Source organism: Pleurodeles waltl, chromosome 10 (genome assembly GCF_031143425.1).
Source record: "Pleurodeles waltl isolate 20211129_DDA chromosome 10, aPleWal1.hap1.20221129, whole genome shotgun sequence".
NCBI lineage: Eukaryota > Metazoa > Chordata > Amphibia > Caudata > Salamandridae > Pleurodeles > Pleurodeles waltl.
This window is the reverse complement of record NC_090449.1, coordinates 181600485-181616315: the sequence shown is the minus strand read 5'-3', so window position 1 is coordinate 181616315 and position 15831 is coordinate 181600485. Positions and strand designations below refer to the sequence as shown.

Below are 15831 nucleotides of genomic sequence, written 5' to 3'. Positions count from 1 at the left end.
CTGGTTAAATATATCTGGCCAACAGACATGTTGGTGCAATGTTCTTCCGTAGTCCTGTGATTTTATGTGGAAGGGTCGTGCACACAGGTATGTGCTTCACATTTTCTTGCTGTTCATGTGTCACGTAAGTGCCTACCTGTACAGATTGTGTACCTAGTTTGGGGTCGTGCGTTGGGGTGTTTGGGCGTGGTGGTGTGTGTGTGGGATGTGTGTGGCGTGTGTGTGTAATGTCCCCTTAACTCCCTTGTGTGCTAGGAGGCTGTACTCACCATTGTGGTCTTCGTCGGCCATCACGGTCGTGGAGGAATGTCGCAAGGATGAGCACTGGGAAGATTTCCAGTTCATGCTCCATGTCGGCCTCAGCGTCATCTGTGTCCCTATGGTGAGTGTTTCCTTACGTATGGCTCACTTCGCTAGGCTTTGTGTGGCGGTGGTTCTGCACTGAAAATCTTGGCGGTGTGGTGTTTTGTATTACGGTGGGCGGGAAGGGCCTTTCCACCAGCCTGAAGATGGCCCCCGCCGTCTGTGGCGGCTCTCCCACTCTGGCGGTAGCAACGGTGAAGTGGCTGCTCTGCTCACATTTTTCTACCTGACTTGTATTACAGAGGTCCGGACCGCCACCCTGTAGGCAGTTGCACCTCCACCGACGGTGGGGTGGTCCAACACCACCAGACTCATAATGACCACCATAATTACATATCAACTATGGAACAAATATAATCAACCCCATAAGTAATTATGCGAATATCAAAAGTACAAGAATGTCAAGAATGAATTATCCATAACTAAGGAAGGAGTTATTCTGTGAGGATCCTGATTCCAGAAAGTTTACGACAAAAGTGATAAATGTGGCTCGTGAAGGACATCGTGGTATTGTTACTACAAATAGAACTCTTCGAGACAATGTTTGGCTTCCAAACCTAAATGAAAGAGTTGACAGGGAGCTCAAAGCCTGTCACATATGCAATTGCCTGTCAACCAAAGTCACTCAAAATAAGCTAAATATGTCAGAACTCCCCAAACATGCACAGGACAATGTAGCCATCGATTTCTTTGCTCCACTTGATAATGGACATCATTTAAAGGTGATAACAGATGAATATTCACGTCTTCCATTGATCAGGGATCTTTCATCCACAACAGGTGAACGAGTGATTGAGAAACTTGATAGCAAATTTGCAACATGGGTTTTGCCATCTATTATAAAGTCGGACAGTGGTCCAACCATTAACAAAAAATAATTTAAAAAACATTTCTGGAGCATCTGAATGTCAAACATCAAAATATCACACCCTTGTGGTCACAGGCCAATGGACTTGTTGAGCATTTTAAAGGTACGCTAGAGAAAACAGTGCAGCATGCAACTCTTGAGAAGCTCAATTTAAGACTAGTGCTGAACCCTACTTTACAACCTTATCATTCCAAACCACCCTCAAGTACAGGTAAAAGTCCTGCAAGTAATGTTATGGAGAGCAATGGCAACAAAGATACCTCAGTAGACCACAAAGAGTGATACTAATGAAAACTTGATATGTACAAGTGACTTGGTTCAAAAACAGAAAATAACAATGTATGCAAACAAGAGGCGACATGCAAAAGACCTCTCATTCCAAAGGGGAGATTTGGTGATCGCTCAACAACTGTGAAAGAGAAAATCTGATTCTCCTTATGAAGCTAAAACATTTCAAGTAGTGATACATGGTGACTGCCCACTGACCTCGAAAGTCCTTTAGAAGAGGCACTTCTCACTTCAGGCCTGAGCTTCATCGATTGTCAGCTCGAGATGGTGAAAGAAAGACCGACTGTCAAAACTCAATGACTGTTGCTGATTCATTTCCATCCTTAGCAATTTCTGACATTGAAGAAGACAATTCATAACTTCCAGTCCCCAACTCAGAAGTGGGACAAAGATGCTTGGTCCAGTGGAAACGATGCATCTCTGCTGTGGGGGCAAAACCAATGCATTTCCGCTGTTGCAAGAAGCAGAACCGTCTTATGATAGCTACTGCTTGGGTTGGAACCAACGCAACAAGGCTTGCATAATCGCTGTACCCCACATCTTGGGACCAAAGCATTGCTGTAAGAACTTCCACTGCGCAATGTTTTTTTCTCTGTGCAAGCTCCTTGCATCCCTCCTCAACGGCAGCCTGGACAGCAACACCGAACCTCGGCATCACTGCTACAGCAATCTGGTCTGGTCTTCGTATTGCAGCACCATCAACAGGATCCTTGATGTTAACACATCAGGTGCTTGCATCACAGTCTCAAAGCATCTCAGAGCCAACACTTTGCCTTGGCTGCACGATGCATGTCTGCTTCGGACCCATACAATCAAGATTTAAGATAATTTGGTTCCATGTGTTTAAATAGGTCCCTGTAGCTGGCCTGCGCTCCATCGTGGTCAGCCTGAACATTTGACTTTGTCTCAGTCCGATGCAACCAAATGTCCCCCATTGGCAATTCTTGCTTCAAAGTACTATTTTACAATTTATTCTTTAAAAATTCATAAGTCAAGTTCTACTTATTACATTTTTGTTGATTTAGTCTTGTTTTATTTATTAAATTCAATTCTATTTTTCTCACCTGGTGTGGAATCTTTTTGTATGGTGTTTCTACTGTTTTACTGTTTGAAGTGTTTCACAAATACTCTACACATTGCTTTCAAGTAAAGTTTGACTTCTATGTACCAAGCTAGCAGAGGGTGAGCACACCTTAATTTGGAGTTGACTTGTGCCTCAGCCTGATAAGAATTGTGGTTGCTGCTTGACCAGGGCTTACACCCCAGTCAACCAACAACCCAATTTCTCACATTTAACAAATAACAAAATCTAACTTACCTCCAGGAGGTTGATGGCATGACCCATTGCATGGACTGTCAAATTAGCCATCGCTGATCGTGGGATAAATGATGATGAAGTAAACACCAAGGATCCCTCTATGTTGGCACCACCAGTCTCTGAAATGTCAGAATGTAAAATTAACATACCACATCACAAAGAGAGTGGTACCGATGACAACGGATGTTTCTGGCAGATAGTAAACTTGCAGCAACAAAAAGTTAGAATATATGCAAAAATAAATTGGACATCTTTCACAAAGTTGAACTGAGGCCTAGTTTATGCATATATAAGTAACAACAATTTTCGTAATGTATACTATGATTGTGTGCGTTATGAAGTGTGATATTGAAACACGAAAATTATGATATAAAAATAAAATAAAATGACAACTTAACATAACATAAAATGCAAAATCCTAGTGAGCATGACACACTAGGTGCACTCAGCTGAGTGCCAAGCACCTGCAATATATTTTTTACTCGCACAAAGTAATGGGTTTTTTAATGATCATTCAATGATATTATGTCACCTGGTAATCAATACCAAGCACCTCAAATCTAAGCATTCAGAATGTGTTGTGTAGGTTGTGGTGATATGATTAAAAAACATTGTAAATGTGAAAACATTCTAAATTAACACATTTTTTTAATCCTCCAAATACATTTTTTTTTTAATTTAATTTTTAGAGCCAGTCCAGTACAGATTACAAAACAATAGAGAGGAAAATCCTAGGAGAGCTGCCAAGTACCGCATACATATACATAAATGCATAAATACATGAACAGACATAAAGGCAAAAAGGCAAAAATGGGAGGCGGGGGAGGGGGGTTTCAGCCTGCACCAAAGGCCTTGAACACAAGGCCCAGTAAAGAACATGCCTAATCCCTGTTCTAAAGAGTTGAGCTCATCCAAGGCTTTTTGAAATCATCACCCCTCCCGGTTAAATCTTATCCATGTTCTCTCGAACCTTTTGATTGAACAAGCCCCCCTGGCCCTAGCCAGAGCCCTTTCAAGATCAAAATGTTGCCATATGTTTGCCCACCATTCTTTAGGATGAGGGGGGGTCAGCTACCACCCACTGCCTAGCAATCCAATGCCTGGCTGTGGTAATCAAAATAGAGATCAACCGTCTAGACCCAATATCGAACTCTGGCTAGTACCCTAATATGACCTCCCCCGGGGTGAGAGAAAACTCACTTTTGATAGCGATCGTAATAATTCTGACTACCTTCTCCTAGTACTCCCCCAGAGCCAGACATACAAAAAACAAATATAAGATATCTGCTGCATCCACACCACATTTAGGGCATTTTGCTTTGTCCAAACTGTTAGGCATCCCTCATACCACTAATTTATCAGGAGTGTGATAAAGCATACAGATTGTCCTAAATTGGTACAGTTTAAGGTTCAGCAAACACACTTAACCCACCACAGTCTGCAGTGCCCTACATATTTCTGATGGCAATACTTTGCAAGAAAGAATTCAATTTAATTTAGCTGCGAGCCGGAACTCTCTTTTCACAAATGCCCTGATACATTCTGCTTATCAAGGATGACCGACCAGATCGAACAAATGTTAACATTACGGTAGAGCTTTCCTGATCAGCCCAGCCCACCCTCTGGAGAGAAAAAAATCCCTCAGCTGTATATATTTAAAAATTGGTTATGAGGCAAGCTGAAATCAGCTTGTAGGTCGGCCAAAGAGCAAAAGCTGTTGATATTGTATAGTTGTCCAACTGAGACCAGCCCTTGTCTTGCTCATTCCTTGGAAATAGAGCTGATAAAAGCACCTGGAAATGACAGATTGTCCCAAAGCAGGGTATCCTGATGGATTAGCGTTAAGGAGTACCAGGAGGAGATCTCTCGGCAGTTACAGCATCCCTGACAAACTTAAACTTGTTTGTAATAGTTGGGGTCATTAATGCGGTATAGGAAATGCCATTGGTCTGAGCCTAAAGCCAGGCGATAACAAAAGGCAGATAATTCCAATTAATCCATAGTAAGCAGACTATGCAGCCCCCCCCCCACCAGAGCTGCCCAAAAATATAACCTAAAATTCGTGAGGTGTAGCCCCCTCTGCCTATAGGATAGCTTAAGTTGTCCAATTGCTCACCTCATCTAACTTCCTAAAGAACAAAGTCTGGGCTGGTGGTGTAGCCCGGAAATTTTGTGGGAGAATATTAATTTTAATGATGTTATGATGGTCAAGAATACTAATTGGCAGATTATTTCAGGACCGCAGCTTTACCTTAACATTCTGTAGTAGCTCTTCATAGTTTCGCTTAAAATTTTTATCAATTTGAGCACTTAATTTAACCCCAAGATAAGCAGCCGTGTTAACCACCACTCTCAGTGGGATACCCAAACTATGATTCAGGAGTACTTGACATTTAGGTACGCCCAGTTTATACCCAGATACCACACCAAATGTTTCCGTTTCCTCTACAATCGGTTCCACACACACATTTGGACTAGTGGTAAAAAGTACTACTTAGTGTGCATAAGCGCAGACTTTTAGTTCTTGCCCACCAGAAATCAGTGGTTTAATATACCCATTCCTCTGTAGTGCCCACAAAAATGTCTCAATATATAAAGCGGGCAGAACACTATGCACATAAAGGAACGAAGCCCTAAAACCATGATGACATATCTCTGAAGGTAAAGTGCATTTTCATGTTCCACAAATACTGATTCACTATAGTGCAACTCAGGCAGGTAAAGGACCAGTTCTCAGTTGCAGATAGAGAGCTTGCAATTTTGGCAGGCTCCTCCAAATATGTCATAGCAGCAGTCATGCTCTTCCTGCTCTCTCATACGTTTTCTCCAATCAGCCAGGTTGATATGGCTACGGGTTATGTTCATGGGAGTGGACTCCAGTGCTTGCATCCTAGTCACCCACTGGAGGTCATGACATGTAAGGGACTATACATATCTACGCTTACACTTACATTTCTACTCCTAGATTAAGAGTGCCAATGTATTTTTGTACTTCACCATTAATACCGTTGAATGTGGGGTGGAGAACAAGGTCTCCCATGGGACAGGAGTCCTTTATGTCTAGCTTACATTGTTCCTTCCCATGCGGCCACCATGCTTTTGGTCAGGACTGTTGTAAGGGAACATGATTGATACGTTTCACTTTGTATACATCAGCATTTACTTTTAGCCTTCACATATGGTAAATGGCCTCACATAATAAGTAAATTGGGTGGAAGTCCCTATTTAAATCCATTTATTTATTAAAGGGTTTTTGTAAGTTCCAAAACAAGAACTCTTAATGCTTTCATCAGAAGAAATAGGTGCGGGCGACCTATCAATTCTCTACTGTTTGTGCACAGGTCTACATCAACATCAGTTAAATAATAATTTCAGCATTAAAAATTAATATTTTGTTTGTAGAATCAAGTCAGTGGAATTTGAATTAAAGTTGAAAAACATTGTGATAGGTTCATCACACAGGGTTATGAGGTTGTCATGACACGAGGCAGGACTCAATTTATATCACGGAAGAAAGGGTTGTAAATCCATACCATTAGGTGGAATAATTTTAATCTAGGACTCATTACACATATGCATATAAAAGGACAATCAATGTATTAAGAAAAGCTGCTTGTTTCAGCACCTGAGCGGAAGGTGACATCTGAATATGAGGAATATTTCCATGTTTCCCAGTCAAACTCTTTGCTTAATATCTGCTCAGGAAGAGAATCTCGAATTTGCTGTTTCATAGGGTCATCAGATTCAAAGAGCTGTGACAAATGACTCCATACAAAGGAACCCACTGGAAAAAAAAAACAGAAAGTTATGCTGCAAATTGTGTGTCAATATCATCCTTCTACTGAGTATCAAGAAATCAGTGATTGCATCTATGTCTCACTAGGAAGTTGGCAACGGAAATATCTTTAGTAAAATATTTTTTACTTTAAATAAATAACTAAGCATTGTTGACTTCCAAAGAAAAATACTTAGGAGAGTATTCATATTGAAAAGAGTTACTGTACATTTCAGTAGCGTATGCCAATAACGTTTGTAAAGATGTTGTTTACTTGGGATTCACAAAAGTACCAGGCCTGAAAAAGGAAAACTATTGCTGTACTAGATTTTCAAGGGTAAGAAAAAACGTATAGCAGTGATAAATAATTTGCTAGTTTGGAGTTACAGTAAAGAGGCAATTATTATTTTTTCACCTCAAAATATTTGTAAATGTAAAATTAACATTCATGGCATGCCCCAGATATTTGCAGTATTTGCCACCTTCAATTTTTCCCGGATATTTATGTGTTTTTCAAGGGAGGAAATTGCAGGCAAAATGAATCTGAGCCTGGGTAATTATTTCAATGATTTTGCATGACCACACCCCTCCATCCTCTATCCCTTTCCGACCGTCAATCATATCCCCTATAAATGTCTGTCATATTTTAACATTTTCTCCAGTTATATGTGAAATTTACAGATAGAAATACTAAGACTCCAAATTCCATCAATCTGTAGCTGCTGATTTCAGATTGGAAATTGATTTATGTTTTAGGTGCCATTTAAGTGCATTGACGTTTTTGTGAATCAGCTTCATGCATGCATTTCAAACTAAACCAGGCAGAGGCAATTTCAGATTATCTATAAACTACCTGAATTTCCACAATATTCTCACAGTAGCAAACCTATACCATTTCAATTATGAAGTATATGACAAACATTTGGACCGATAAAAAACGTGTGTTCGGGGTGGAGCTATTCAGAAGAAGAAGCAGCACCAGTTTTTCATTGTATATGACCCTATTGCTTGCAAGATGTGCCCAGACAAAAATGAAAATCGAAATGGAAGTTAGAAAATGAACTTTTTCAGCAGGCTTCTCGTTCAATTGAATTTAAGAAAAATAATGGATGCACAAAAATGTTATATTGCTTTAGTTGAGACTAACCATCACATATATGTTGAACACTAACATACAAGCAAACAAAAAGAAGGATAAATGTAAGCATCCTGATCCGAAACAGCTCTTGATCACTAATAAGATTTGTGGTAGCAACGAGAAGTCATAATAAATTAGACTGCATATGTTCTTCACCAAAGATGCAGATTTCAGGCACATTCCCATGGAGGAAGGAAAAAGTAAGATGCAGCACAGAAGCAATCCTTGTTGAGTCGGTCACCCTTAGTATCCTGACACCGATATGATCATATTTAACAAGTATAAAGGTTTTCAGCACACAGGAAGAAATTAACTATGTTATAAAAATGGTGAAGAGCAGCAAAAGAGCAGAAAACGAATTTAAAAAGAATGATGGAATATGACAGCTTTCTGAGGAACTCTCCATATAACTTCTATGGGAGACGACTGAATAGGTCTCAAGGTTAATGACTGACGTCAAGAGGATAAAAAAGGGTTTATCCCGCTGAGAGTTATATTACCGATTCCAGGCTCAAAGAAATATTGGAAAAGTATGGACAGCAGCTGAAAGATCCCTCTAGGATATGTATTTTTGCATCACCTTTACCCACCTTAAGTCTAAGACCATTAAGTACAACAAAGGTTTCCCACTCAGTATTCACACATGGATTGTAACCCATTCCATTTGGGTTCAAGATGTAATTTTGCTCACATACTGTAAGGGTTAAGGTAACATTGCTTGCTCCATAAGTTAGTCTGGGTTAAGTAAGAGATAAATATGGTAGAAACTCATCAAATCCAGAAAAATTAATTTTAGCAGTGGTGACACAACAGCAGTGTTCAAATGATCATGTACATATCCATCAGATAGATGAAGTTTGATCAGACGGTTTAGGCATTGGCTAAGAGTTTGTTTGACACACGTCCTAGCTTTATAGGACAGACGTCATAGAGGCTGTGGATACCTTTGCTGACAATGAACAGTATGGCACATCAGTAGACATGGGTTGGCGCCAAAATGGTGTGCCTACGCCAGGCTAGCAGAACAATGGAAAAATATCCTTATTTTCTCCTTGTTACTTCCTTTTTGCAAATGTGTTGCATTCTGTAGCACACCTACTAAGTGTCCAACAATAGTTATCATTCAGGAAGGTATCCCTACCATCAGAAAATACAGTTGTGAGCATTAATTTAGCTTTATACTGATCTAGAAAACCTGCATTTTTTAAATATACTCTAAAAGAGAGGTGTGGAACCTTGTCATAATAGTAATTTTCCAATGCTGTCAATTATTCTAGTGTACAGCAAAAACACCCAGCGTACTTGGAATGTAAACCAACTGAAATATCGAGTGTGTGCTGGAGTTGGAATGAGAACGTTTTTGATGGGGTGATGAAGAGGTTGGTAGTTAGTGTGAGATATACCATTATTTCTCAAAAATTACCTCTACTGACCATTTATCTCCTCAAAATGTCCTACTCAATTGCTTTTAGATTATGTTTGAGTATTTTTTGTTACACAGGCCCAGGCTTATACTAGCTCAACAGTGATCTTTCGTATTTTTTAATGCTGTTGAATTAAATGGAATAAAATAAAAAAATACTTGCAACTCGGTAGGGTTAGGGTTGCAGTATCATAGTTTTAAATAATGTAATTATATTAATTTGTAATTAATGAAATAGAATAAAAAAACTATTATTGCTCGAATTAAGGATGCTAACTATGCACGGTTTGGCTTATTATTATAATTACTGTAAGCCTTCTCTGTTTTTACGAAAAATGATTGAAAATATTTCGATTAATTAAAAAAGATAAACAAATACAAAACAGAGCTTAGAGATAGGTAAAGGATTAGCACTAGACCCTGAAACAGAATAATCTAGACACATGTTGGTCAGACACGTACTGGCTTCGCACCTAAAAAACATTACAATTATTGAAGACTCCTCACCATTGGAGGGTAGAGTGCTGCATGAGCCCCTGTTGTTGAAAGCTATTTCAATGATTTATGGGAAAATAATATACAACTCCCCAGATATATTAGCAAAACTAAAGGCTGACTGGGAAAAAGATGACGGACAATTTGAGGAAGATAATTTTGAGAAAGCACTGAGAGACCCACCGGGAAGTGGCAATAAGATCAGAGTTTAGTCTGATTCAACTATGCATACTACACAGGTCATACTATACTAAAATAGCACTCCAAAGAACTGGAAAAGTAGCAACAGATAAATGCGGGAAGGGATGTGGGCAGACGGGAGCTTTATACATATACTGTGGTCCTGTATGGAAGAAAAACAGCCTTAGAATGAGGTAAGGGACTGTCTCAAAACTATGACAAGAGTACAGATTGCAGACACAGCCAGTGGTTGCCAAACGGTATATAGCTAGGTGATGGAGGGCAAGTGACCCACTACGCATACATAACTAGAAGGAAGACATTGACTGGTGCATGTTAGCCAAAACAACAGTATGAGAGCAGAGAACAGCATAGGAAATTGACCAAAATGTAGCATCCTGGCAGCATTGTTGGGGGAACGCTGGCTAGTGTGTAGTGTGTCAATGGAAATGTTGTATCTGAGATTGCAGGAAGAGGGGAGACTATCACTGACTATGATCAGACAAACATTGAGCCTTACTGGTTGCTGACCAAAGCAGAAAACTTGAGGGGACTAAAATTGCTTTAATTGGAGAGACTGATAGTTTGTTTCTTTACGCTGTAGGCTTAAAAAAAGAAAAGGTTTAGCCCTAGAATGAGAATAAAAAATAATTAACTTGAATAACATTTAATTCAACTTAAACAATTACGCTATTAACAAGGGTTATGTGTAGCATTACAGCTACAGTTAGTGTGAGGGTTCCTTAATTAATTAAATGTAACAAAAACTGATTTCATGAATCTATAAAGAAATAAATGTTTTAATGGAAAGTGGTGGTGCTAAGGTTTATGGCAGGGAAAATTATTTTCATTTCCGTATATATATTTAATATAAATTGTATGCAATTATATACAAATAATCTGATATTTGTTGCAGAGTTGTTACGTTAGGAATATCAAAGGCTGATCAGATTTAGTATGTAGTTTCATTTATTTCAAATAGCTTAATACGAAACCATCTACAAATGTATTTTTGATAAAGGATAGGGCTAGGACTCCGGGGAGCAAGTGAAACCCAGAACTTATAGAACAATACCTTCCAGACTGATGAAAGCTCTAAAAGCCCTTAAAAAAGTCAGGATTGTGCTAGATAAATATTGGTAAAATGTCAGGCACTAAAGCCACTCAGGTGCTACAATACTCTAAACAGTCATTTCAACACTAGCTGTACTGAACTCTATTGCTATTAGGGCTACTACTGTTATGCAATTGTCACATTTCTACTTAGAGATTAAAGGGCATAAATGATTCCATCAACACTGCTTTGGAGTTCTGAATATTCTGGAAATATTTTCCTCACCTTGACTAGATTTCTCAACACTTAGAACCTGTTGCACTATTTTGAAGAGCTCTTCATTCGGACACATCATTAAGGTATAGTATGCAGCAATTCTAACTTCGGTGTCTTCGCTGGGGGCCTGGTAGAGCTGGAATAAAGCTTTACGCTGAAAGACAGAAGACAATGATTAATAGTGTACTCTCAAGTGTATTGCTCTAAGGGGATAAAAAGTAGATACAAAAACATTTCTATTACATTACAGTCCTACATGAAGTTGAACTTTTTGCTAAAATCTTGGTGCCCGATACCTGCTCTAGATATGGCTACCCATTGCCAGCATATCCTCGCCATTAGATCCAACCAGTCACAACAGAATATAATCCTGGTGACTGACAATAGGATCAAATTTCATCAAAGCTGTTCCCTGCATGTGACAGAATGATGCATTCTTAAAGTACAAACGAGCCGCCAAACAAAAAGCCATGTGTCATGAATGTAGAAATTCTAAAAACCAGCACCATTCAATTACCAAAAAATGTGCAAAGCATGTAACAGGAACTCAGAAGATCTTGAACAACAAAAGGGCATGAACAGATCAAAACAAATCATATCAATCTTTATTGTATAGTTAATTCAAACCAAATAGATTGTGAAGATTTTGAAAAAACACGTCACAAATATCAAACAAACCTATGAGAGTACTTTCTCTAAGTATCAAGCCTCAATGAGGTGCCAAATCAAGATTCACTTTCGTATCCTTGCACGTTTCTTTTGTACTAGTGAAAAATCTTTATAGATATTGTATTTAATTGAGTATTATCTGCATTTAAACACTGAATGATAGCCTGTTGACAAGTGTGAATTCCCATCTGATTGAACATGATGTCAAGTAAACTTCTCTGTTCTCTAGAAGAGCAGTGCATATGCACAATATATGCAACATTGTTTCGTTCTTGCATTTGCACAACCTGCAGTTATAATTTTCAGGTCGCTCCATACATGGTGGATTTGAGTCACCTGATGTGAACCTCTCAAATCTGTAAGACATCAATTTACATTTTAGATGTTTTGAAGACTGGACAGAGAGATACGGCTGCCAGGGGTGTTAATGGGCCCCGAGCATGTGACCACTTGCAAAAGTCCACTGTATTCAGTGATTCCTTAAACTTGCTGAAACTTACCGGCAAAGCCAGGAGTTCCTTTAAAATTTTGGTTTTGCGGTGCTCTTTTGTAGTAATTTTTGAAGGATTTTATTCTCCATGTTTTAAATATTGCTGTCCATTTAAGGTGGTTTAATATATGTGCGGGCGCAGCCTTCACGTTAGAGCACAGTTTTAGGCAAGATCTTGATTCATGAGCCCAAACTCTAAGCATATTTGGAAATTCAGTGCTTTCTTGAGGAGGCAAAATAGCTGTCTGCAGATGTTACTGCTAACTATGTTGAACAGATTTGCTTCATTTCCAATAGTAGTTGATATCCGTACCTTATAGCCCCAAGGAATTTTCAACCAAATGTATGCAGTATTTTTGCATTCACAAACGGTTTTATTCACAGAATTTGACCAATTGGGATCGTAAAAATGCCTTTTCTTCAGACTGGGATTCAAGAACAAGTTATCGAATCGCAACTCGGGTTTGTGACCCAACACCGATTCGGTATTTGGAAGGGTCGTGTTTAGGGCCTCTTTCCTAAATAGTGAATTGTCGTGGCATGTATTAAAGTTTTGCAACTGAATCCCGGTTGCAAAACATTAACTTTTTACCACCTTCTCAAAGGAGATGGTAAGGCATTCAAATATAGGAAGGGGTCCACAAACGGCCCCTTCCCTTTAGCAAATGTTCATCAAAACATTTCTTTTAAGAGCAAGCCGTAAGCAGCGGTCCCATGGACCACTGCCTGCTCTTAAAAAATGGAACTTACAATTTTCTTTTGTTTTTTTACACATCCCATTTTTCTTCAGAGAAAGTGGTTACATTTAAAAAGAATTGCTGACCCCGGCAGTATTTCATCCATGTGATTGGTTTGATTCTTAATGGCTCACACATAATATTTGTGAGGTAGGTTGAATTGTGACACACTAGGAATAATTAATTTGCAAACCGACCTATGAGTACATAGGTCTGTTCACAAATTACCATACTGGTTGCAAAAGTACTTGTCACAAATTGATGCTTGCCTAAGTACATCTGGCCCTTGGTGCTTACAATCTTTAAAATTGTTTCTAGTAATGAACGCCACAAGTTCTTGATTAGGGTTATAAACGAAATCCCTAAGGTACATGTATTAGTTCTTATAGGAATCTAATATGCAGAGAAACTACCATGATATATTATGCAAGTTAATTATAATATACTTCTATATCAATCTTTTTCTTGTTCAGATACCAAGAGCTAGATATATTTCTTTTTTTTACCAAAATGACCACCTTCCTTTTATTCAAATTTATTTCCATCTCATTTGTTATCGTGTAGCTAGGTAAGGATGTTGACAATCTTTGCAACCCAACTAGAGTTTTACTAATGTAAAAAGGGTAATAGTTTGTGTGCCCTATATTAGGTGAACGTGTGTTGCTGAATCTACAGTTTAAATGTTGAAAATAAGCAAATTCAGGACTCACCCCTGTTTTAATATATTCATTGTGCATATTTTAGCACATTTTCTGCCCGTCTCTGAACGGTGAGGGGCTTCTAAGAAAAGCCTTGCCATGCACCTAAATGTCACATATTTACCGATGACCACCACTGTGATCTTTGAGCTACAGTTTCCTTCCCCTCAAGTTTAGATTTATTCACCTCTTCCATGGTCAACTCTTGATCTTACAGTGCGTGACCATGCGGTATGTTTTTTGTTACTTTTTGTGCTATGTTGCGTTACATGTACCTAGCATGTATTCGATTATATTTAAGCATTTCTACAGAGCTTTCTTTGCCTCTTGTCAAGGCCTCAGAGTCTTTTCCAAGTTAGCCACCAGGTAGGACCCAATCTTCTAAAGGAAAGATGAGGAATGGTGTTGATTGCAGTGTCAACTAAATATAGATATTTAATAGCGAGTGATGGTCAGAAAGTGTGCTCCAAAATTCCTGCAGCAGCAAGTGCCCAATAATGTTAATGTCGGGCTCTATTCAACTTTCACAACGCTGTTAATGCCATTAACATATGTTTATTGCAGCAAAGATACCTACCTGTCAGGTAAATAGTTTAACTTTTGTATCTGGACACCACCAAGGAATACAATCTCACAGTAGTAAACTTTAAGTAGCGTCTTGGGAGTGGAAAATTCAGGTTCGCCTACAAAGTTTGTGAAGATCCATAAATATGTCAGCTTGTGGGCATTCAAAAAGCCCTTTCCAACCCCTTGCAGCCTGGAAACATTTCATTTTTACTGCAGCTAAAGGCTGGATGGATTAACTTCCATCTAATAACTCACATTACAGTGTGGGGGAGGAACACACCCCAAAATTTTGTGGGGGCGTAAAGGGACGATTTTTCCGCATGTGAAAAAAATGTTTTCCCCAGGAAAATACAAAAAGCAGAATAAATGTATATTCGCTCATCAATTGCGATTTGGGGAATAACGGCGGGACTACAATTAAAACATTACTTCGTCAAACATTCCTTTTACCTTTACTTTATTGAAAAAATCTCAGAATCTGTTGGTAGGATTATTTCTTTAAGTGCACCGCACTAAACTCTCTAACTGACTGAAGGTAACATAAAACATATGATGTGATCCGGCTTTATTAAATAGCACATGGCAGCTGGTAGAGGTCATGTGCAAAGCCTAACTCACAGGCTCTCGGGCGGACTGAGGAGCCCCCAGCCCTCTCAGCTTCACGCCATAGCCAATTATTACAATCAAACGCCAAGCAAGCATTTGAACATTAATGGGAGGCAATATAACCCAAGCCAGAGATCCATTTTAGTCTATCGATTGCAATTTAGAACCATTAAACGGCTCTTATTAGGCAACAGAAGATTAGAATCAAATCAATGGCCGCTGCAATTGTTTTTGCTCGTCCACTTTAAAGGTATTTGGGGACATCATTAAATGTTTCCTGAGAGCCCGCAAAGGAAATTGGTGTGTGCATACGCCATACTGTGTATCTTTAGACTCCGCTGCTTTGCATTCTTGCAGCTCGGAGGCTGAAAATATACAAATTAAAAGTGTTGGTACTACGGTCAACGCATTCTTTAACAAATGTTCTTAAGTGTTTCCATATAGGTGCGTACACTTTTTATCCTCAGTGAAAGTTCCTGGTTTACCTGTTGTCAAGATTTTTTTTCCGCATGAAAATGTTCATTACAGGCGAGATATTTCTCACTCTAATTTGTCTTCACTTTTACTTTTCACAAAGCTTTTCTGTGCCCAATCGCAAATATTTACAGATGTTTTAATCTGTAGGATTACCATTTGCTGATTTTTTAGGGTCGAGCCTGCGAGAGCATGCGCTACCGCATGCATTTCGCTTGCGAGACACATGATGTTAATTTTAATAAAAGGGGCTGGAGCTTGTTGGTTGCATATCATTTCCTGGGTTGCCTGGCACTCTTCATTACTGCCTCTTGCATTATTCCCATTCCTCTCTGTAAAGCAGGGCCCAAGCACTGATTCATTCAACGTAATCAGTGACCATCCGCGGCTCCTGACTGAGGTACTATTTTTC

The 15831-nt window shown here is 39.0% G+C and overlaps 1 protein-coding gene across 4 annotated transcripts in view; it reads right to left on the bottom strand.

Annotated features, from left to right (window-relative positions):
* Positions 1-15831, bottom strand: part of LOC138261322 (uncharacterized) — an 888401-nt gene that overhangs the window by 575314 nt on the left and 297256 nt on the right. For all 4 annotated transcript variants that reach the window (XR_011199068.1, XM_069210158.1, XM_069210160.1 and 1 more), the window contains 3 exons: positions 11188-11332; positions 6463-6621; positions 2838-2956 (listed from right to left, as the gene is read on the bottom strand). Coding sequence is in view for 3 of the 4 variants with exons in the window: in XM_069210158.1 (XP_069066259.1) it covers positions 2838-2956; positions 6463-6621; positions 11188-11332 (423 nt within the window). In the remaining variant the exon portion in view is untranslated. The remainder of the gene's footprint in view (positions 1-2837; positions 2957-6462; positions 6622-11187; positions 11333-15831) is intronic.